Source organism: Cylas formicarius, unplaced genomic scaffold (genome assembly GCF_029955315.1).
Source record: "Cylas formicarius isolate icCylForm1 unplaced genomic scaffold, icCylForm1.1 PGA_scaffold_5__7_contigs__length_24384050, whole genome shotgun sequence".
Classification (NCBI taxonomy): Eukaryota; Metazoa; Arthropoda; class Insecta; order Coleoptera; family Brentidae; genus Cylas; species Cylas formicarius.
Genome location: NW_026844341.1, coordinates 6051821 through 6072545, shown reverse-complemented (window position 1 = coordinate 6072545; position 20725 = coordinate 6051821). Strand labels below are relative to the sequence as shown.

General features: G+C 34.5%; 6 protein-coding genes across 7 annotated transcripts; 3 read left to right on the top strand and 3 right to left on the bottom strand.

The window, feature by feature from the left end:
* Nucleotides 1-1143: 1143 nt before the first annotated feature.
* Nucleotides 1144-4878, bottom strand: LOC132702277 (serine/threonine-protein kinase VRK1-like). Its single transcript, XM_060670814.1, has 7 exons — nucleotides 4574-4878; nucleotides 4455-4524; nucleotides 4203-4399; nucleotides 3939-4152; nucleotides 3187-3366; nucleotides 2677-3132; nucleotides 1144-1619 (listed from the first exon to the last, which is right to left on the bottom strand). Exons 1-7 carry the CDS (start codon nucleotides 4763-4765, stop codon nucleotides 1381-1383), a joined length of 1548 nt encoding a protein of 515 aa, XP_060526797.1. The 5' UTR covers nucleotides 4766-4878; the 3' UTR covers nucleotides 1144-1380.
* A 225-nt stretch (nucleotides 4879-5103) lies between these two features.
* Nucleotides 5104-6297, top strand: LOC132702279 (tubulin-folding cofactor B). Its single transcript, XM_060670818.1, has 4 exons — nucleotides 5104-5357; nucleotides 5411-5681; nucleotides 5737-5953; nucleotides 6026-6297. The coding sequence occupies exons 1-4, from the start codon at nucleotides 5238-5240 to the stop codon at nucleotides 6141-6143; spliced, it is 726 nt and encodes a 241-aa protein (XP_060526801.1). The 5' UTR covers nucleotides 5104-5237; the 3' UTR covers nucleotides 6144-6297.
* A 93-nt stretch (nucleotides 6298-6390) lies between these two features.
* Nucleotides 6391-7770, top strand: LOC132702278 (uncharacterized). 2 transcript variants are annotated; one of them, XM_060670817.1, is made up of 4 exons: nucleotides 6391-6486; nucleotides 6916-7032; nucleotides 7090-7443; nucleotides 7505-7770. In XM_060670817.1, exons 1-4 carry the CDS (start codon nucleotides 6405-6407, stop codon nucleotides 7768-7770), a joined length of 819 nt encoding a protein of 272 aa, XP_060526800.1. In that variant the 5' UTR covers nucleotides 6391-6404. The 2 variants fall into 2 exon arrangements, with proteins under 2 accessions (XP_060526800.1, XP_060526799.1); XM_060670816.1 differs by having other exon boundaries at nucleotides 6916-7443.
* On the bottom strand, nucleotides 7716-8474 carry LOC132702280 (histone deacetylase complex subunit SAP18). The gene is made up of 2 exons (XM_060670819.1): nucleotides 8328-8474; nucleotides 7716-8276 (listed from the first exon to the last, which is right to left on the bottom strand). Exons 1-2 carry the CDS (start codon nucleotides 8391-8393, stop codon nucleotides 7860-7862), a joined length of 483 nt encoding a protein of 160 aa, XP_060526802.1. The 5' UTR covers nucleotides 8394-8474; the 3' UTR covers nucleotides 7716-7859.
* A 427-nt stretch (nucleotides 8475-8901) lies between these two features.
* Nucleotides 8902-16699, top strand: LOC132702259 (uncharacterized). Its single transcript, XM_060670795.1, has 10 exons — nucleotides 8902-9115; nucleotides 9166-9342; nucleotides 9396-9780; nucleotides 9837-9987; nucleotides 10042-10219; nucleotides 10275-10420; nucleotides 13203-13329; nucleotides 13384-13608; nucleotides 13662-13824; nucleotides 16449-16699. The coding sequence occupies exons 2-10, from the start codon at nucleotides 9220-9222 to the stop codon at nucleotides 16586-16588; spliced, it is 1638 nt and encodes a 545-aa protein (XP_060526778.1). The 5' UTR covers nucleotides 8902-9115; nucleotides 9166-9219; the 3' UTR covers nucleotides 16589-16699.
* Nucleotides 16700-18203: 1504 nt separating this feature from the next.
* Nucleotides 18204-20475, bottom strand: LOC132702062 (large ribosomal subunit protein mL65). The gene is made up of 4 exons (XM_060670473.1): nucleotides 19993-20475; nucleotides 19808-19946; nucleotides 18965-19756; nucleotides 18204-18608 (listed from the first exon to the last, which is right to left on the bottom strand). The coding sequence occupies exons 1-4, from the start codon at nucleotides 20424-20426 to the stop codon at nucleotides 18333-18335; spliced, it is 1641 nt and encodes a 546-aa protein (XP_060526456.1). The 5' UTR covers nucleotides 20427-20475; the 3' UTR covers nucleotides 18204-18332.
* Nucleotides 20476-20725: the final 250 nt, after the last annotated feature.

Below are 20725 nucleotides of genomic sequence, written 5' to 3'. Positions count from 1 at the left end.
TTAATAACAATCCGCGCCCTATTGAGTAGTTTTAATTCAACAATTATAAATGAACCTCCAAAGAATCGATTTCTCTACAGCAATGGGTGTTGTCGACAATTAGCTGAAAATATTTGAATATTCATTATTAGATTTAAATATGAGTGTAGTGCATCCACCATCGCGTCAAGAAAATATGCATTTTCTTGACGTTATGGTGGATGCGGAAAATTTTAAATCAATCTAAGAAAGCATCAAGGGAAAGTCGAATCCAAGTACGATTTTGATGTCACAACATGTTGCTGGAATTTGACGCTGCCATTTGCCATCTTTTCTAGTTGCTGCAGTTTATTATCACATGAGTATTTACAGGCTAAAGGGTGTCGGGCGCAATAACGCTTGCAGGAAATTTACTAGGTCAAAATATTTCCTGCAATAAATCTTGCCTGTGGCTTATAATTAAAACTTGATTTTTAATATACCCGCTAGGCATAGAATTTTTCAGCCTATCCTGACTGATTATGAAAACAAAAGTGATAACGACTTTCAAGCGGCATTCAACAACAACATGACCGCTGACATCGTCAATAAGTTTGGATGCGATATGTTTACCGTTGTATTTTCTCAAAATATGTCCAGTTTGCATTAAAGTTTCGGGAGAAAATATGGCGCAATTTGCAGGTTGGTGGGTAAAGTGTAAAATATGCAAGAAAGATTAATTCCATATCTACGAAATTATCACAGCGACCCGGCTGCCAACCGCGCAATACCCTGGGTATTCCATTGCATAAATCAAAACAAGGTTGTGGTAACCAACCTCCAATAACCCAAATATTACATTACAAATTACATAACCCTAAAACCCTAATGTTTCAAACCCCAATTTCAGGTACTCGCAGTCAATTTTGGCAACAAAAATTACCGAGTCGCTGCAATTTCTCGCCTGAAATTAGAACAAGTTCTAATTATTAATAAACAAATAATTAATTAATTTTAAGCAAGCCCAAATTATGGAAATGAAAATTGAAATGTTGACGATACTTAGGTTTAAATAGTTGGTAAAGTCTCAACAAAAATTTAATAAATGCAAATGAATTAAAAATGCCTTGGTTGGGCGGCTTCTAGCTAGGGAAGGAAAAAACGTTATTCATTTAATCCATTTTATTCAATTAATAATTTAAACTGACCTTAAAAAAATAACATTACTGCAGTCTTATTCAAGGCACGGTTGGAATCCACTAAATTAAATATAAAACAATACTGTATAAAAAACATTTAAAAAAAATTATGACAAATAACCACTAAAAACCGAGGAAAACAATTTTATTGTACTTAAAAAGAAACAACACACTCTTCTTTGCGCTAAGTAACTGGTAATTATTTGGCCAGGGAGTTTAGTACCTAATCAAGTTTGTAATTAACTGGTGCCCTCTCTCTGAGTTTTCGCGCATTAGGATTCGCCGATTGGCTAACGAGGCCCATCTTGCTTGTACCTGCGACTGCAATTGGGGAGGGCTTGTCGCGAGCTTTTTTCTTAAACGCGATTTCCTTCATTTCGTCTGTGTAACCGTCGGTGTTCAGATCGTCTGCCACACGCAGCGGCGGTTGCTTCGACGTCTTTTTTGTTTTTGACTTTGGTCCTAAAAAGAAGATTCCAATCCAGTCTCTCCGGTACCACCAAATTCTAGCCCGTTTCTCTTAGAACGAGACAACATTACAGCTTTGTCCACAGAACCTTATTAATTTTGTCGATACAAAAAATATAGCTCTATTACTATTAACTTGATTTTAGGGACCATTACAATTTTCATATCTTAGAATGCAACTGCAAGGACAACGTAGATTAAAATAATATATGGTTTAAGTGTGAAATAAGGAATGTTAGTTATTGTAAAAAAGTATTTTCTAACGTTCTAAACGTGAGAAATACACTTACAACACCCACCAGACCTTAGCAACGTAAATAAATTAAAATTAAACTTGGAACGTTTCTTATAGGGCCAATTTGTTACGATGAAGTGATTTCTATCTGCGTGGGAGAAGTAAATAAAAAGCGTGTCCACCACTTTCAGGGATTACTATTGTTGTTTATATTCCTCCCTATTTCTGATTTTTTAAAGTTATATTCTAGTATTTTTTCAAATAAATAATATATAAAATAATTTTTTAGCAAGCAGCAATTGTTTGCTGGAGTGTCTTTTCTTTATGTGCAAATATGAGAGTTTGTATAATTTTTTTAAAAAATGTTATCAGGTAGTATGTTAAAACATTATTGTTAAACTATGTTTGACAGGATCTACACCCCTCCCCATATTTAAAATATTTAAAAGTCCTTATTTATTATAAATGATATATTATTATTATTATTATAAAACAACATTATTGTTATAATCTAGTGTTCAGAATAGTCTTCGACAAGGTAAGGTAATTCACTGCTCACATTCACAAATTACAAAATCATGGAATATGGACTAAAATTTTTCACTGGTTTCAATCATATTTGACAAATAAATTTCAATATGACTAGTTATATGGTGATTACAGCTTTGTGTCACACTAAAAATTAATTATTTAAAAATATTTTGCGCTGTTGATTAGCTGTGATTAGTTAGTCAGAATCTATATTTTATTGTTTCAATGTACATCTTTTGAAATTGGTGTGACAGTAATTTGACTAGACCATAAATAAAAGTTTACCATCTTGCATTTTCTTCAAAACCTCCTTCATGGCATCAGTGTATCCCTCTAAATCATCCCCTTTTGCCTCCAATGCCTTCTTCTCTTTCTTCTCAGTCTTTTTTGCCGGGTTGCGTTTTCGAACAGGTATTGCCACTGGAATGTCTGTATCGCTGTAACCGTTCACTACCTCTTCATGCTCTCCCGCCACCTTTTCGGCCTTTTTCCTTCTGACTGACGCTTTGACTTTTACGGTTTGTTCCTGTGAACTTTCCTTGGATTTTTTGCCCGAGATGTTATTAAGCGATGCGCTTTTTCGTTTCAATTGTCCTCTCGATTTGGAAAACTTCAATGACCCTCCCACCGCTCCGCCCGCGTCCTTGACACCGGAGATAAATTTTTTTCTAATTTCTTTATAGTCAGGTTCAGTATCGAATTTCATTGTGGTTAAATAATTCAAGAAATCCACTAAGGCTTCTGGGAATTAAAAAGCGGAGAATTAAAGTAAAATTAAGAGGAAATAAAACCTACTTGGAGGAGTTGCGGCTTTAAAACAAGCCTTAAGTAATTTTGACACGTCCTGCATGTGCTCTTCCTTGCTTTTCTGCACCTCTTTTGGATCGCCCAGGTTATCTTCCCATGGCAAAGCACAACCCAACCAATGAATCAAATTATAACCCAAAATCTCCAGATCTCCACGTCGCGTTTGTACTAGAAACATTTAAAAAATAAGTAGTAGTTCAAATGTACAGAATACTTCTAAATTTAAGTGTCTCCCTAGACAAGCGATATAAAATGATTAAGCCAAAAGCGGTTCAAAATAAAACCTAGAAAAAATGATAAAAAAATGTTAACTAAAACTAGTTTTTGAACAGCCCATAAAAACTGTATTTTTGGTTACCCAAATTTATCTGAAAATTAAATAACTATCTACTCTTTTGCAATCTTAATAAAGCAGACGTTTAATTCAAAATGATTTTACTGTATTTTACATTTATAAAAAAAAAGTTTAATACAAAAGTTGTAGGATTTATTGTGTATATTTAATATTACATACGTATTTATATACAATATGTGCTAAAAGACATAGTATATCAAAGTTATATTTCTTTAAATTGGAAGTCCTGTACATTATTTCATAAAAAGAACAGTCCTATGCTCTGATTTTAGAAATACATAGTATGTTATAGTTGTTTTTAACATTAAGGATTAATGGATTGCCAGTTAATTTACTTACCTATTCAAGCAAACCTACAACACTCAAAATTATTAGCAAGTATTACCTCCATTATGTGCATCTCTGCTCAAATACTCAATAGTCCCATCGTGAGCCTTCTTAGGATTAGGTTTGAAGTCCTTTTCAAGGGTATATTTAGTAGACAATCCAAAATCCACCAAGTACACCTGCTTGCTTTGTGTTTCACTTAACAAAATATTTGCTGCTTTAATATCAGCATGGACATATCCTCGACTATGAATGTATTCTAACACATCCAACTAAAAACGTTTGCCTAGCGTAAGACACTAATTAAAAATGACAAACATACAATTTGAATGGCCAGCTGGAATACTGTTTCGGTGGGAAACATTTTATTATTTTTCAAATACAATTTGTGTAAATCAGTTCCAAACATGTCCATCACCAGAAACCTATACTTTTCATTATTATATTCGTGAGAACCAGACCCATGATATACCGGCATTCCCAATGACTTTAAGCCCCTCTGCTTTTGAAATTCCTCTACTGCAAAACAAAACAGTGCTTTTATATGCCCTTCATTTTTTTCTTGTATGCTTACTATCTGCAGCCTTGGCATGTCTAATATAAAAATTAATCTCAACAAATAAAGGTCCATTGCTATGGGGTTCCTGAAATAGTAGTCTTACAGGTGTGCAAATATCAAGAAAAAACTCTCACTATTTTAAGAACGAAAGGATACTTGTTATTCGATGAATCACTCGCTTGAGCACTATAGATCTCCCCAAAGCCGCCTTTTCCTATTGAAGGGCCCAAGCTCCACTGCTTTTTGGCAATATCAGTAAGAACAGTGCCTTTTGGCAGAGATTCCGCAAACTTATATCCGTTGGCCGGTTTTTTTTTAGGTGGCATATTCGATCCGCAGATATGTAAAATACAAATAAGATAAAAATACCCACTTAATGTTAAAACGAACTTAACGATCTCAGATTTTAAGTTACTTCAATTTTGACAGAAAATACCGCCACCCCCCACCACTCAAAATCGAATACATCTTCGTTTTTCTCTGCTTATCACACGGCAAGAATAATTCGCTCCTCTCATCCATGCCATGTCGATCACCGACGACAAGAAAAACCTCACCGGATCCGGAAAATGGGCGAATAACCACAGCAAACTTGCCCAGCCGAGATAAATTAGTATTTCTCTCACACTTATTCTCTGATTTTGATTAATAAATGATTTATCTATATTGCTTTTAAACATCAATTTGCAGTGACTCAAAGCTGGGCTGCATTCGAATATATTTTTGTTTTACAGTAGCTAACGCTAATAATTTTTGTGAAATTTTAATTGAGCAACTATAAATTTAAAAACATTCAAAATGGGTGATATCCAAGTTCTAACGTCGGATTTTGTCAATCTTCAAATATCAACTTCTAAAAATGATATTTCCTTTGGCGAGAGACGATTTCCAAAAGACATTACCATATCAGAGTTGAAAGTAAGTTAAATTTAGAAATTCATTAGCAAATATAATTCGATACTACTATGCAGGCCAAACTAGAACTAGTAACCGGAGGGAGTTGCGCCACAATGCGAATAGAAACTTACACCAAAGACAATAAGCTGGTAACAAGTCTGGATGATAATAGTGCGCTTGTCGGGTCTTATCCTCTAGAAGATGGCATGAGGCTGCATATTGTCGATGACTTTCAATTACGAAATGAACTGGATTCTGGAAATGTTCCAAAGTTTGAGCTGACTGAAGAAGAGTATTCTAAAAGAAATGATTCTGTTAAAATGTTCCTGATGAAAAATAAAATGGGTAAGATAAAAGGAAGAGAAATGTCGATGAATGCACTTCTAGACTTATTTTATAGGAAAATACAATGAAGAATATGCAGAAAAAAAGAAGCAAATGGAGCAGGAGGAGAAAAAACTAGCAGAAAGTATTGAGGCTGGTTTGCGGTGCAAGGTATCAGTTGCCAATGCCCCATCTAGGTTGGGAACAGTTATGTACAGTGGTACAGTTGAGGGGCTTCAGGGTTATTGGATTGGTGTGAAATATGATGAACCCCTTGGCAAACACAATGGAACGTAAGTTATCAAATTTACCTTGTTAATTAAAAGTAAAAATGTTACCTTGTTGCTTAATTGTTATCTTTTTAGTGTCAAAGGAAAAACCTACTTCGAATGTCCAGATAAATATGGTGCATTCGTCAAGCCCCAATGTGTTTCAGTTGGAGATTTTCCTGAAGAAGATTACGATTTAAATGAAGAACTTTAATCATCATACACTTTCTCAGCATTTACTACATGAATTGTATTTATAAGTTGTTTTAACATGTGATATAGGCTTATATTTTTTTTTTATTAAACATTTTCAAAAAATTCAGATGTTTGACACTTAAAATAGGAATTTTTTATGAGTTCATTTACCCATAGTAAAATGGGACATCATAAATTATTACATAATATAGCGGAGATCTATAAAATTGATATTTTTGGCTCTGGCCATCAGAATTAAACAAACCCTGAAACACACACCATGCCAAGTGTTTTTTTCAAATACATTTTTTTGCTCCACTGGACTCACCTTTCATTTTATAGTTGTGCACCTATAAATTCAGGTAAGATAACAGGATAGTGTAACGAAATAAGATATAAAATAATATTTAATTGTTTTTACAAATTTTAACATTCCTTAGGATCACTACTTGCTAGAGTGCTCAAAAAATAGACGGAAATTTTTTAGACTGGTATTCCTTGTTAAGAATTAAGAAAAAAGTTTTTACAGACGTGGGTCAAGAAATAGTTTTCGAGATTATTTTTTTTATTAATACCTAAACAAATTTGGCAATGTTATTGGGTGTATTACAAGGCTAATTTAGCGCTAATACATTAACCATCCATTTCCACACTTGACCATTCAACAATGAACAGGCTATAATTTAAATTTTAATCTATTACAGCTAAATTAGCCTCTTCATACAAAAAATAACTTCACTAACTGATTTGCAAGTATTTACAAAATGGTGACTATGCTATACTATGTACAGGGTCAGACGATGATCCTCACGAAATACAGCACGCCGTGTGTAAAGTATTCACGAAAGAAATTGAAGCTTCAGCCAAAGCAACTATTACCAGACAGCTTAAAGGTGTATGTTCGACTAGTAAGCAAGCAGTATATGCATTATGCATTTTTTGGTTCTCCACATTTTCAGTTTTAGGAGATTTGAACAGGAAGCTGCAACACATAGAAGATAAAATCCTTGATCAGTTACAGCAAATTCAACAGGCTTTAGGCAGCAAGGTCCAAAAGAGACCTTTAGCTCCGAGTACTGAACCACCAATTGACTATCATGAATATGAAGAAGACTTACCAAATAACACAGAATATGGTTATTTCAAACAGTTAAATGGAGAGAAACCCGCTATTTCAGAAGAAATTGCCGTTTATAATGATACTATTATCAATGCTAGGGAAGGAGATGTGTATTTTTATTACTGGAGGATAGAGGAGATCAGCAACACTATGGCAAAAAAAAATCTTTATATATCCAGTCCTCAGTTCTCAGTTTTAGGTAAACAAAACATAGGCCACCCAAAGAACTGGAGGTTGCCATATTTTCCTTTTCTTTTTAGGTCACACATTGCATCTTCATTTCTACCCAAACTATTCAGGTGGTCAGATTGGGATAGTCTGCAAACCAGACAGCAACAGTTTTATGAAGAAATATAAGATCTGGTTTTTAGGTCACAACCAAGTAGACAGTGAAATATCATCAAAAATTTTATACACTTATGGAAAAAGAGATAATATATTTTTAATTGATCCTCAAATCCTTGATGAAAATTTTATTGTTAAAAATAATGTTTTAATTAAACTTACAATCTATTTGAACTCATAAATAATTAATTTGGAATTATATGGATAAAAAAAGTTTAATTCACAATAAACCATATGTACTCGAAACATTAAGAGAATAAATTAAGAGCTTTAATATGGCCTCTGTCTGCTATTGTAATTGTTATTATAACCTTTGCCCCTATTCGAATTCCAGGTGTCGGGAGGGGTAATTGCAATATCCATGTAATCTCCGATGGTAATCCTAAAGTGCCCCAAAGTTTTAAAATCATCTGGACCCTTTATTCCTGTTATAGTGTTCCCAACTTCTCTTAACCGGAAAGTCGGGACTCTCTGGTCTGGATACACCAGCGCAAAACTGAATTTTGTACCTTTTCGACGTGCTTCAGGATTCACTTCTTTCACTAACTGGGTAAGCTCATGGAGTGTGGCGTCTTTCCATGTGTAGATCTGCAATTCATTTGTCGGCGTGTTCCCTTTATGGTATTCGGTTAATTTGTGATGAAAACCCGTTGAAGAAACGAAAACTCTCAGCAGAAACGGGCAAACCTAAAATTGAGAACTAGTTGCTACCGCTACATCAGTTTTACAATAATAAACCTTTTGACGGTCTACTGAATCGAAGCCGTCCTTTTTTTCTTCCACTACAGCGTCAACTCCAGCCATTCTAATATCGAAAAAACAATATTTTTATATGAAACAAATATCAACACAGTTTTTAAAATAATATAGACGCTAAAGGTTAGCCTAACCCTTCTTCTTTTTTAATATTTTGAATGGTAGATATATCGAGAATCATTTGACCATGATTTGCATAATAAGATATCTTCTTAGGAAATAGGTATAGTGATAACAACATTATTTCACATTTCTCTGGATATACTTGTTAACAATACCTGGTTGTGTTGATGCTCACAGGGTGTGGATCGTGTACCTTTTACATTTTTTTACAAGAGAACCCTGCACTATTTTTGAGGTGGCATATTTGGTGACGTTGGTCTAATCGGTAATCACTTTACTCGTCTCGCAAGGGCAAACTGTTTTTTTCTTTTTATCGGTCTAAAGTTTTGCAAATATTTCAAGTATAATCCTCGAGGATTATCAGCAAAAGGCGAGTGTCCTCAGTAGATTGGCCCAGCCCCAAGAAATGAAAAAAAAGCGTTCTTGGCTGTGGCATACTGTTGCCGAATATTTGCCGATTGGTTCAAATTCGGTGGCATGATTTCATGTACCTTCAAATCAATAAATTTTTTCGACATTTTCTACTTATTGAGTTCAAGTGCAACACACAAGATTAATTATTTCTGAATCCACTAATGATTACAGTATATAAAGGGAATTTAAATAAAATGATAGCAACTTTAATCATTGTTGATAAGATTTAAAAGGTTGCACTTGAATTATTCAATTTATTTGCGAATCAGGCAAATTTTTTTAGTACGCGAAACTTATTGGCACCCAAGTTATATGACAAGTTAATTAATTGAAAGCCATGGCCAGTTCTGATAACCACCCAAATATAATCGTAGGAGATGAGATTGATAGATTGGTAGATGCCTCCTTAGGAGAATTACTCTTAAATTTATTGCAAACGCACGAAAAAAATGTTATTTTAGTAAGTACATACTTCCATTTGCACTATAACTTTATAAAATTGTTTTTTCAAAGGTTGATGCTGCTACAAATGAAGAACTCCAAGCCGACGCGCTTTTAGCTAAAGGAATACGACTGGCAAAATGGTTTAAAAACTTAGGCTTAGGAATTGGTGATAGTATTTCCGTAACTGCCGAGAACAGGTTAGAATTCGCCATTGTACCTGTAGGAACCTTTTTTGTTGGAGCAACATTTGCCCCTTTCAATCCAGATTATACTCCCGCAGAAGTTAAACATGTGCTCGGGCTTTCAAAACCGAAAGTGGTGTTTTGTTCGGAAAAAACCATAAACAAATTGTTGGCAGCCTTGCCTAATCATCCTCATATACTAAAGTTGGTCTTATTTGGTAACAAAAGGAGGGTAGACAAAAATATTGTTATGTTTGAAGACATTATTCAAGGTATTGGTAAACAAAACATATTTTTCGCCTATATAATTATTGCAATTTCATTTAAGGTCCATTTGAGTTTGATGAATCTTTCCAACCTCCACCTTTAGATATGAAAGAAACGGTTGCCACAATATTGTGTTCGTCGGGCACAACTGGGTTGCCGAAAGGTGTCATGTGTACTCATGACAATATGGCGGCATTCATAGATATTGGAAGGTAATTTACCGTGATTTAAGCAATTTACATTCATAGTGCATTTATTTTTCTTAGGACTCGACTTGCTCACATTGCAGAATCAGAAGGGGATGACGCGATGATGGGTCTCACCCCGTTTTTCCACTCCTTTGGATTCATGCTAATGTTCCTGAACATTCTACGGGGCAAAAAAATGGTCGTCTTAAGTAAATTTCACGTGAAGTTCTTCTTAGATGCCATCATTAAGTATAATGTAAGGTTTTGATATTTCGCCCATAATCATATTGTTATAATTTTCTATTTTTTAGTTGAAAAGGTTGATAGTTCCCCCTCCGGTATTACTGATTCTGCTAAAACATCCCCTAGTCAAACAATACGATCTTTCGGGTATTGAAGAGATAAGGAGTGGAGCGGCTGCTTTAGGGAAAGACATGCAGAAAGAGCTCAAAGAAAAGTAAGTGCAAATAATTCAGATATTTTAAAATTCTCATTTAATATCAGAAATTTAAATGGCAATGAATAAAAATTACTAAAAACGAAGGCAATTTGCATAGTAAAACTTTCATTGATTCACATTTCCAATTTCGCAGACTAATTTTCAAAACAAGGTCACGTTCAGTATAATTTCTCTATTTTGTCAGGTTACAATTAAATTGTTCGTTCATTAGCCAATTATATGTTTATGCAATCATTTTACGTGAGTAATACTAGACTTGCATGCTATTCATTACTACAAAAATCAATATTAACGTTTTTTTGTAGAGGTTTTCGAAGGTAGCATAAATATGTCAAGCAAATGGTTTTAACAGCTGTATACCACTGCATATTTCTGAAAAGCCCACATTATGGTCAATCATAATAAAAAAGAATACAGAGAGTGTTTTCATTGAAAATATTTTTTTGATCTGACAATTACAATAATATAGTAATACTGCCTATCCAATAAATTATTATGAAGTGCCTTTCAAATAACCTCTCAACCAAACTACAAAGGCATATCAAACTTTGGTAAATATAAAAATTTATACCACTAATGGTGATTTCTTCTTCGGCATGATAGACGAAAACTGTAAATACAAAAATTGGAGCTCTCGACATAGTTTACAATTCTTTGTAAACCAAATTAACTCACCTTTCACAATTTTTGATTTTTCATAATTTACCCGCGCAAATATGTTTTCAGGGTGTTTTAGATTTTTGCCCATAACCGGCACACCTTGTACACAACGGAATAAATGCTCCAAGTAAATCTTAAAAAATTTTCTGGTCCATGATTTTTTCTAGTATGATAAATGGTTTTCTTAAAAAATTCAAAAATATGTTGGACAATTTAAATTTAAACATTTGTCAAAATGTATAGGGTGGGTCGTTTATCTTGGGGCACCCCCATATATCCGAAACTATAGGGGATGGAGCCAAAAGTTAATTGAGATATGACTAATCTTTAATTTATTTTAATTTTGTATATACAGGGGGTTTAATTTCTCGTGGGCGAATATAAACTGTCTTATTTAAATGAAACACCTAGTATATTACTTCACTTTTGCATTCTAGACATATTTTGTGTATAATGTTCTACACCCAAGTCCAACCGTTTTAGATATTTTTAATTTTGTATGTGAAAAATGATGTTTGCAAGATGTAAAATATTTGCCAATTTCTTCATTCATTCTATATTTTTATATATATATATATATATATATATATATATATATATATATATATATATATATATATATATATATATATATATATATATATATATATATATATATATATATATATATATTTCTATAAACATTTTAAAAACCTAAAAAAAAACTATTTTTTTTTATGGAAACTACATATTTTTATAATCTTGTCATATTTAGCATTTTATATAACGTTGTATATGCCTAATATTTTTACTTAGATATTTTTCCAAATAAAAATGTTAGTCATCTGTCCAAAGAATCCAACCTGATGTTGTAATCCCGTTGCTCTAATTTCTGCACTGGACAGAATTTATAGGACTTCCAGATGTTTATTTGAAGGATGCAACAAATTATTAAGTTGCTCGTCATTATTCAAAATAAGACGTCTTTTTCTTGCTTCAAGGTTTGATATATTCTAAAGTGTTGCTAAATCTTTTTTTTTTTGGCGTCTCCTTAAGAGCCAGCCGATATGTAACTTTCTAATATTTCTTTTCCTCTGTGTTAAACACGATACGCAACCCAGCGAACAAAATAAATTTATAAACCAATAAATAACTCAATAACGTGTCAAAAAATATTTGAATTATGACAGTAATCAACAACAAAATCCGTTTTTTGGCATTTTTTTAAATTTCGTTTTCAATCTTAATTTTCGCGTACCCTGTATTAATATGTATCGAAATTTCTTATGAAATCCGTTATTCGAGTCCTTTGTCTACAACAAAACTTACTCAAGTGAAACAATAAAAGCTTTCGAATGAAGAAATTGGCAGAAGTTTTACGTCTTGCAAACGTATAGGACATTATACACAAAAAATGAAGCATTAACTTAAATTGAAGGTTTGTAATATCTCAATCAACTTTTGGCTCCATTCTCTATAGTTTCTGGGACATAGTGTCCCAACATAAGCGGCCCACCCTATACAGTGATATCAACTTGTTGGCGCCCTTTCCCATAATTTTCCACCAGTTATAAATGACCTAAATGAAATATTTCCCAATTGTTGGATAGGAAGAACCAGTCCTAACCACTACGATTCCACGATCTTTCAGTTTTAACTGTAAAAGACAAGATTTGCAAAGAAACCTATGCTACAAGCTGCTATAACTGAGACTTTTACTAATTTTTATTGGCGATCTGTAAGGAAAGCAACTAATTCAGTTTCAAATAGATGCGATGTAATTTATAATAATAATGGAATTATTAGGTAACCATACTAAGCACGATTTATTATTCGCAATAATAACTTTTTTAAATATCTATTGACGGCTGTAAAATCTGAAAAACTAAAAATGTTGTTGAGCCGAGCTTATAAAACTGCACTTCTTTGCCCATTTATATTTTGCCCTTTAAACTAAAAAACTCACTCTGCGTGATTTTTTTTATTGTTTTATGAAAAGCCTTACTTATTTTTGTTATGGGCGGTAAATTTTATAGAATTTGAAGATGAGAGAGAGGATTCAAGGAGGGGTGTAAATAATTTCAAATATTTTTACGTTCGCGATTAGTGCGACGCGAATTCGGAATTTCATCCCTTTCAGGTTCAAAGTGAAAATGATATCGCAGGCATACGGAATGACCGAAACAACATTGGGAGTGCTAATGGCTCACGACGGCAATACAAAACTCGGCTCCGTCGGTAGAATAGTACCCGGTATGAAGGTCAAAGTAACGCCTGCAAGAAAACTTGCGTTTTAATGCACTAATCGCAATTGCTCGAAGGTTATCGACGAAAGCAACGTGCCGCTGGGGCCGAACTGCGAGGGCGAACTCTGCTTCAAGGGCCCTCTCATCATGAAGGGCTATGTCGGCGACGTGCAGGCGACCAGCGCCACCATAGACCCAGACGGGTGGCTCCACACGGGAGATATAGCGTACTACGACGAAGATCGCGACTTTTTCATCGTCGACAGGATCAAGGAGCTGATTAAGTACAAGGGATTCCAGGTAACGAATCCGTTGCAGAAGTCGATATATTTGTTGCGACCGATGGATCCTAGGTGGCGCCAGCGGAGCTAGAAAATCTGCTTTTGACCCATCCGAGCGTCAAAGACGCGGCGGTCACCGGATTGCCTGACGAAATCGCTGAGGAACTGCCTCTGGCCTTCATCGTGAAGGATGGTCATCACCTCACGGAGGAGGAGGTGGTTAAATATGTTGCAGGTAAGTGCAACTTTCAAATACAGTCGAACTTCGATAAGTCGAACTGCGATTTGACACATGATTATTTCGAATTATCAATAAAAACTACAAATGCATGTACTTTTTTGTGAATGGACATTTATTCATTCATTTTTAAAAATGGGTTATACGTTGCATAAATGCCCTAATATCTATGATTTTTGAACAAAAAACGAAAATTATGAAATATTAGTACATATGTATATATGTATTTACATAATATATGTACATACAAATGTATTGTATATGTACCCACTATATATAAACATAGTATGTATGCACATATTAAAGTTTACTCTTTCACTGGAAAAAAGTCAGTTATTTGTGACTGACGAACGGATTTCTTATTTTGGTTTTCAACAAAAGCTTCAATTTTATTTAAACAATCATACAGGGAATCGGTTGTGTATTTACTGGTTTTCAAATAGGAACGCAAGACATTCAACGAATTTTCAACCAATTCATTTGAAGGTGGTTGCTGAGAATCATCTTCCAATTCCTCCTCCATCGTGTCACTTTCGCAGTCATCTTCGATGTTTAACTGTACCGGTTCGGATCTGCAGGACTTGATAATATCTTCATCAGTGGGAAACTCTGAAGTAACAATATCCTCATCCACATGTATAAAATCGTTGATGGTGCTACCTTCTGCTATACCTCTAATGTTTGTCCAAGTTTTAAACTCGATTTCTATTTGGATTTCGTCTTCTTTCTTTTCTTTCAGGCGTTCACTTAGGAAAATCAAGGGAATCTCATCTTCATCTTCCCATTCAGAATACTGACCAAAACCGGCTTTTTTAAAACAATTGGAAATTGTTTCAGGCTTAACTTCGATATTCCATGCGGTAGTTACGTCGTCAACACAATCCATTAGTGTAATGTTATTGTTTTTTTTTTCTTCGAAACGTTCCATTGCGGTGATGACTGAATGTTTATTTTTCAAAATTGTAGATACTGTGCCGAAATCCCATACTTCACAGCTACATCTTTATTTTTTCCACTTTCCACTTCTTTGATAACCTTGAATTTTTGATCAACAGGCAAAGCTTTTAAAGTATGTTTTGATGACATATCAACAAATGCAAAAATCCAAAAGTGTATTTAATTTTAATAAAATGTGTAAATTGCAGGGACAATATTTTTCACTTAGTATTAACTAGTAAGTCATACAAGTGAACTTAGCAAGCACAGAAACTAAACTACTTGCAAAGATACGTTAAAAAGACGGGTTAAGATCGGTCGTAATTAGGGGGTTTTCCTGAGAAAATTCGACTTATCGAAGTTGGCACCAAATGTTTCGTTGGAGTTATCAAGATATTCGAGTAATCAAGACAAACTAACACGCATTTCCTATTTTTGAAGCTATTGCCAACCAATTTGGTTCGACTTATCAAAAATTCGAGTTATCGAAGTTCGACTGTATTGGGGATAGGAGATTATCCGATACGATTTTGACATTGGCAACTCGCATTTTACAAGGAAAAGTTATAATATTTACAAAACCTCTGGATACCTGCTCTCATTCCACTCTGTACCTGCTTAATATATTGTTTTATTCCTATGTCATCAAGTTTGACTCAACAACAACAGACCCAAGAGGAATCCAGCAGTTTCGTAAATAGTATTACAGTAGCTTGTGGAAGTTTATTTGAAAAATTATTTCGAAAAGTTGTTGGTTCAAAATATGTACCACTTAATTAAGTTCCATGTATGGAAATGGTTTTAGAGACTTCTCTGGAGTGTTTAAACTCAAGTAAACTATTAATTTATTATTAAACCGGTCAGGTTTCGGAGGAGAGTATTTAACAAAATTGAAGGAGATGTCTTTTTTTACTCTAGAGAAGGCATATGAAATGACTGATAGAAAAATTTAATTAAAAATATTGGTCTATTTTAATTAAAAGAAAAGAAAAATACTTCCCAATTCATCAAGGTAGTATTTTAGCAAAGTTGTTAGCACAAAAAATTAAAACTGGTAAACACACTGACTGAATTTTGAAATTTTTTACTATGAAAATGGCAGAAGAACAATATCTTATAATGAAATCCATACTATGGTGTTTTTTTGAAGATCCAAATGTTGTTGAAACGAGATATTCCAGTGGTCTTCAAGTTGAGGTCAAGTTTAGCAAAAGCGAGTTAAGTAAAAAATATACCCATCACCCTATTGGCATTTAAATTTCAATGAGGATAGTCGATGTTTTGTTGAAGGCAAATAGAAGACACATTATTCTAATTGGGTTTACTGCGGGGACCGATAATTCAAACATTACAAGCACTTAACAAATTAAGGTCCAATTATATATTGCATAAATCCAATCTATGTTATGTTTGAATTTCGAACAGGTAAGCTTTTCCTTTAATGTTGAAGACTCAGATGAGTCCATAAGGGTACTGAATGGCAAACGAATATTCTTTTATCAGTAAAATATCACAGGAAAGCATAGAACGCACATAGAAAATTAGTATCCGAAACCTTTTCAAGTTTTACATAGAAGGACAATCAAAATTTGTTTGCCAAGGGTCTCATGGAATTATAAAATGGTCAATGTAAAAATCGTTGTACCATAATTCCTATTTAATAAACGTGTTTTAACTTTCTGCAGATAACGTTTCGGATACGAAACGTCTGCGGGGCGGGGTCGTCTTTGTCGACGAAATACCTCGAAATCCTACCGGAAAAATTTTGCGGCGAGTTTTGAAGCAGCGCGCGAGACACATGGCCAAACTGAAGTCTAAACTGTAAAGCGCAAGAGTTTTAGGGGACGGATTAGCCAGACATCAATTATTAATACTATTTAGTGGTTGTTTTCACAGGCAAAATCGTCGTGCCCGATTGTTGTTACATGTTCCTCAATAAACCTTTTTATCAATTTTTGGTGTTTTTTCGTGTAATGAACAAAAACAACAAAAAAAACAGACGGGAGTCTTTAAAATACGTAGTAACACACCTACCTAGTGTGCTGGAAGCGTCAGTTACGTTTCCCACGAATCCGAGCCACTTGGGACATATTTTACCGCAGGGGTTTAGGAGCAATCGGATGTTTTTTTTTTTTTATTTTTTACGTTTGTCAATTCTCACGGTCATGTCAGTGAATGTATTCATGTTGTTTTGCGAAAATAAACCAAAAAGTAACGGTCGGAGAAAATAGTATAGTATGCAACACGTTCGGCACTCGTTTATAAAATGCCGTTGAATAATATACTGTTAATATGGTTATATCAGCGACAAAAACAAGATAGATGGTCATTTCAAAGTCACCTATCAGATGCCAATATCTGGATACCCAGACGTTAAGACAAAAGTAAGGAACCAAGCTGCAAGAGCGTCTAGGGCAGCAGCACGACACCATCTGGCGAAATAAACACATCCGAACTGAAGCAAAAGCCCGGATATATAAAACAGCTATTCGACCTATACTCACCTGTACAGCAGAAACCCGACCTGAGACCTCGAAAACAAGAAGAATATTAGAAACCACGGAAATGAAAATAGTTCAAAGAATAGCGGGAATAACACTCATGATAGGGAAAGAGGTGAAGATATTAGGCGAGTGTGCGGGGTAGATAACATCAATGATTGGGTGCTGGATCAAAAGATAAAATGGAGCATATTGATCATGTGGCCGAAAAATTAATAGTGAAAATGTTGACAAGCTACCAAATGACTGAATGATGGCAAAGATGTGAAGAGAAACAAAAAGAAGACAAAATTATGCGTTTCTATCTTGAACTGCAGTAAGCATTGCATCGCTGGGGTCACACAGATCGGACATTTGAACTTCTCCCCATGTCCGACATACTTCCATATATATTGAGATGTAGATGGAGGTATATGGAGGAGTAGGAGAGGTATGTAGAGGTATAATGGGGATATCTATCGAAGTATGTCAGACATACAGATTGGTTCAAATATACCAAGTTGTTTAATTCTAGCGACACCATACCTACTATGCCATCAAAACTCAAAACGGTTCTTATCCTCCAACGTAACAAAAAATAATTTAAAAAAAAAATCATCAAGTATGGAAGAGCCCCTCTAGGTTCATATTATACCATTTTGCAAATTAACCACTAATATTTGCCGCCACATTTATTAAACAAACCTTATTGTGTATAGTGTTTTGTTCAAAATGTGTTATGGGTTAAAAGTAACAGGACATTGTGTTCACTGTGTCTGGGAAGATTCAAATATGCATGGTTCTCGGTTCCTTTCTGGGTTGTGTTGAAATTTTACCTATTAAGAAAATCCAAATAAACCTTTTGAAAAAGTGTATAAAATTCATTCAAAAACTTATATTGTAAATTAAGTAACTGCTTAAAAAAACATCTTTTTTAACTATAGTTTGTATGTGCTTCCAGATTATACACCATAGTTATTTTATCCTTAAAGGGTAAACAAGGCTTGATATTTTTATCAGATGGGATCAATTAAATATAGAAACTGTACGCTAAAAAATATATTTCATGTTTTCCGACATACGCGCAACTCACGGGAAATATTCCTTCGCCCTGCGCCCCTTATGCTTCGGCAAATCGGGCCGGAGGGCTTTCGGAATGTATCTGGGTAATCGGTGGTTCAAAGCTCTCTTATACGGGTTCTTCAACAGCTCAAATGGTCTCAGTCTTTTTTCCAACGGCCGCGTCTTGTGATCGATTTTGTAGATTTTCTCCCAACTATAAATTTCATCCACTTCCTTCAGTCGTGGCCTATTGGCCACCAAATACTTGTATTCTCTTTCTAGCCACTGGCGTTTATCATCATCCTATTGAAAATGGTGAACAAACTTTAACTATAAAATAGAAGGACCAACAATTTTTTCTTACCATTTAAGAGCTTTTTAAATGTGACAAAATTATGTAAAAAATGTTTTTTGGAACATTTTTTCGTAGGTGCCAATTTCACAAAATTAAGGGAAAATTTTGAACAAAAGCTATTAATAAGATCTTAGAAGTATAAGGCACAATTCTTTCAAATGAATTTTTAAAATATTTCTGAATTGCCATATTCAAACCTCATCCTACACAGATTTCAAAGTAACTTTTGTTATAACTATCTCAAAAAAGGATAAATAACAATAATATTGTGAAAATGCAATAAATAATAAATATAACCCCATACCTGATAATCAGCAGCCAGTTTTTCTTCATTGCTCAAGTATGGCCTCATATTGACGGCTAGCCTCTCTTGAGGTGCATTTGCATAAAACTTCACAAGCAGTTTCAATGTGTCTTCATTAAACCCAACAATTTTGTCTTCATTTATCTCTTCAAACAAGTTCATCTGACCTGTGGCCCAGCAAACATTTTTTTTTGGATTTTCCTGGGCAGTATTGTGCAGTTTTATGGTGTTTAATTGGTAAACGTAAAATGACCACTGCTTGCCATTTGTTATCACTGTTTGTGTAACCAAAGGGTAAGTAATATCGTTAAAAGTAGTGAATCCTAAGAAATTGGCCTGGGCATGCAGCCAAGCATATGATGCAAGGATAGCCTGTCTGTGAATGGCTTCCTCTGTATCCTTTGGGTCTTTAAATTGCTTCAAATGCTCTTCAATGTGACCGCGCTTGTGAAAAGAAACCAAGCCAAACATATTTGGATCTCCTGGCCAAAACCCTGGGATATTCGCCACATGCCGGTATTCAGTGGGTATTCCCAAAACTCTGGGGTCATATTTAAAATGTGGTATCTCAAATTCTGGATTTTCTGCCTCAGAATGAGACATAATGGGCAGAAGAGGCATACGCGATCTTACACTCAAAAGTGGAGAACCTATGTAGTACATGAGCCTATCTATAGGATCATTTTCAAACTCTTTTTTATAAACTATTTTGGATCTCATTCTTTTTATATGATTTGGAGGATCCATGCCTCCAGCATACCAGCAAGACTCTATTCTAGGTGCAATATCTGCCTGCAACATGTCATGTTTCAAGTTAGAATATGCTTTGACTAAAAACTTTACCTGACTATCTACTATGTGGTTATACTTGGGAGCCAAATTGTTACTTATTATTCTGTTAATTTGTTTTGCAATTGCCGCACCTGTAAGATTCTCTCTATCCGCATTTGTTATTTCTTCTTTTTTAATATCATATAACCTCCTAAAATAAACATTTAAACAGCCATAACAAAAGTGGAATTACATACTGTATGTAATCTATCTCCATTAGAAGACATTCCTGGATGTCTCCAGCTAGATCTAAAGCCCCATCGCTATTGATATTTTCGTAGAAATTTGGTAAACCGAGTTCATTGATCAAATGGGTACGAGTTACATACTGAGAAAGACAAAGACCATTGTAAGGTATTTTTTCTTCAAAAAGCATGTAGCTCTTGAAACCGTAATATCTGGGCATGTTCAGTTTTATCTGCTTTTCTTCCACTGTTTTTACAGCCCGCACCATATCGTGCCTGGTTTCTTTCTTGCGCTCTAAACGCTTTCGAATGGAGAGATCTAAAATGGGGGGATACTCCGGCACATCTGTATATTCCTCATCATTCTGCGTAGCCACATTGGATAAAGCTTTGCCTGTATTTAGAAGTTTCAAGGCAACGTTTCGTTTTAATCGAATTAAGCCCATTTTAAAGAAAATATATTTTTAATTTAAAGCTAACCTAAATTCTTCTTCTTTAACCGACCGTGGCTAAGGATTTCTCTCTCTCCTTTACTTCTATTGGCTGCAACTACTAAGGTCACTCAGCCACTTACAAAAATAATTTGACACTCTATAGTTTTGGAGGGAGTCACCATACCGGCGTTGACAGGAAAAAACAGCATTCAATAATAACATTCACTAGGCATTTAGAATACTTAATCCACATAATGGAACCAATTTCTAGTATTTTGAGGACGATTACAACGGATTCTGCCGAGAGCGGA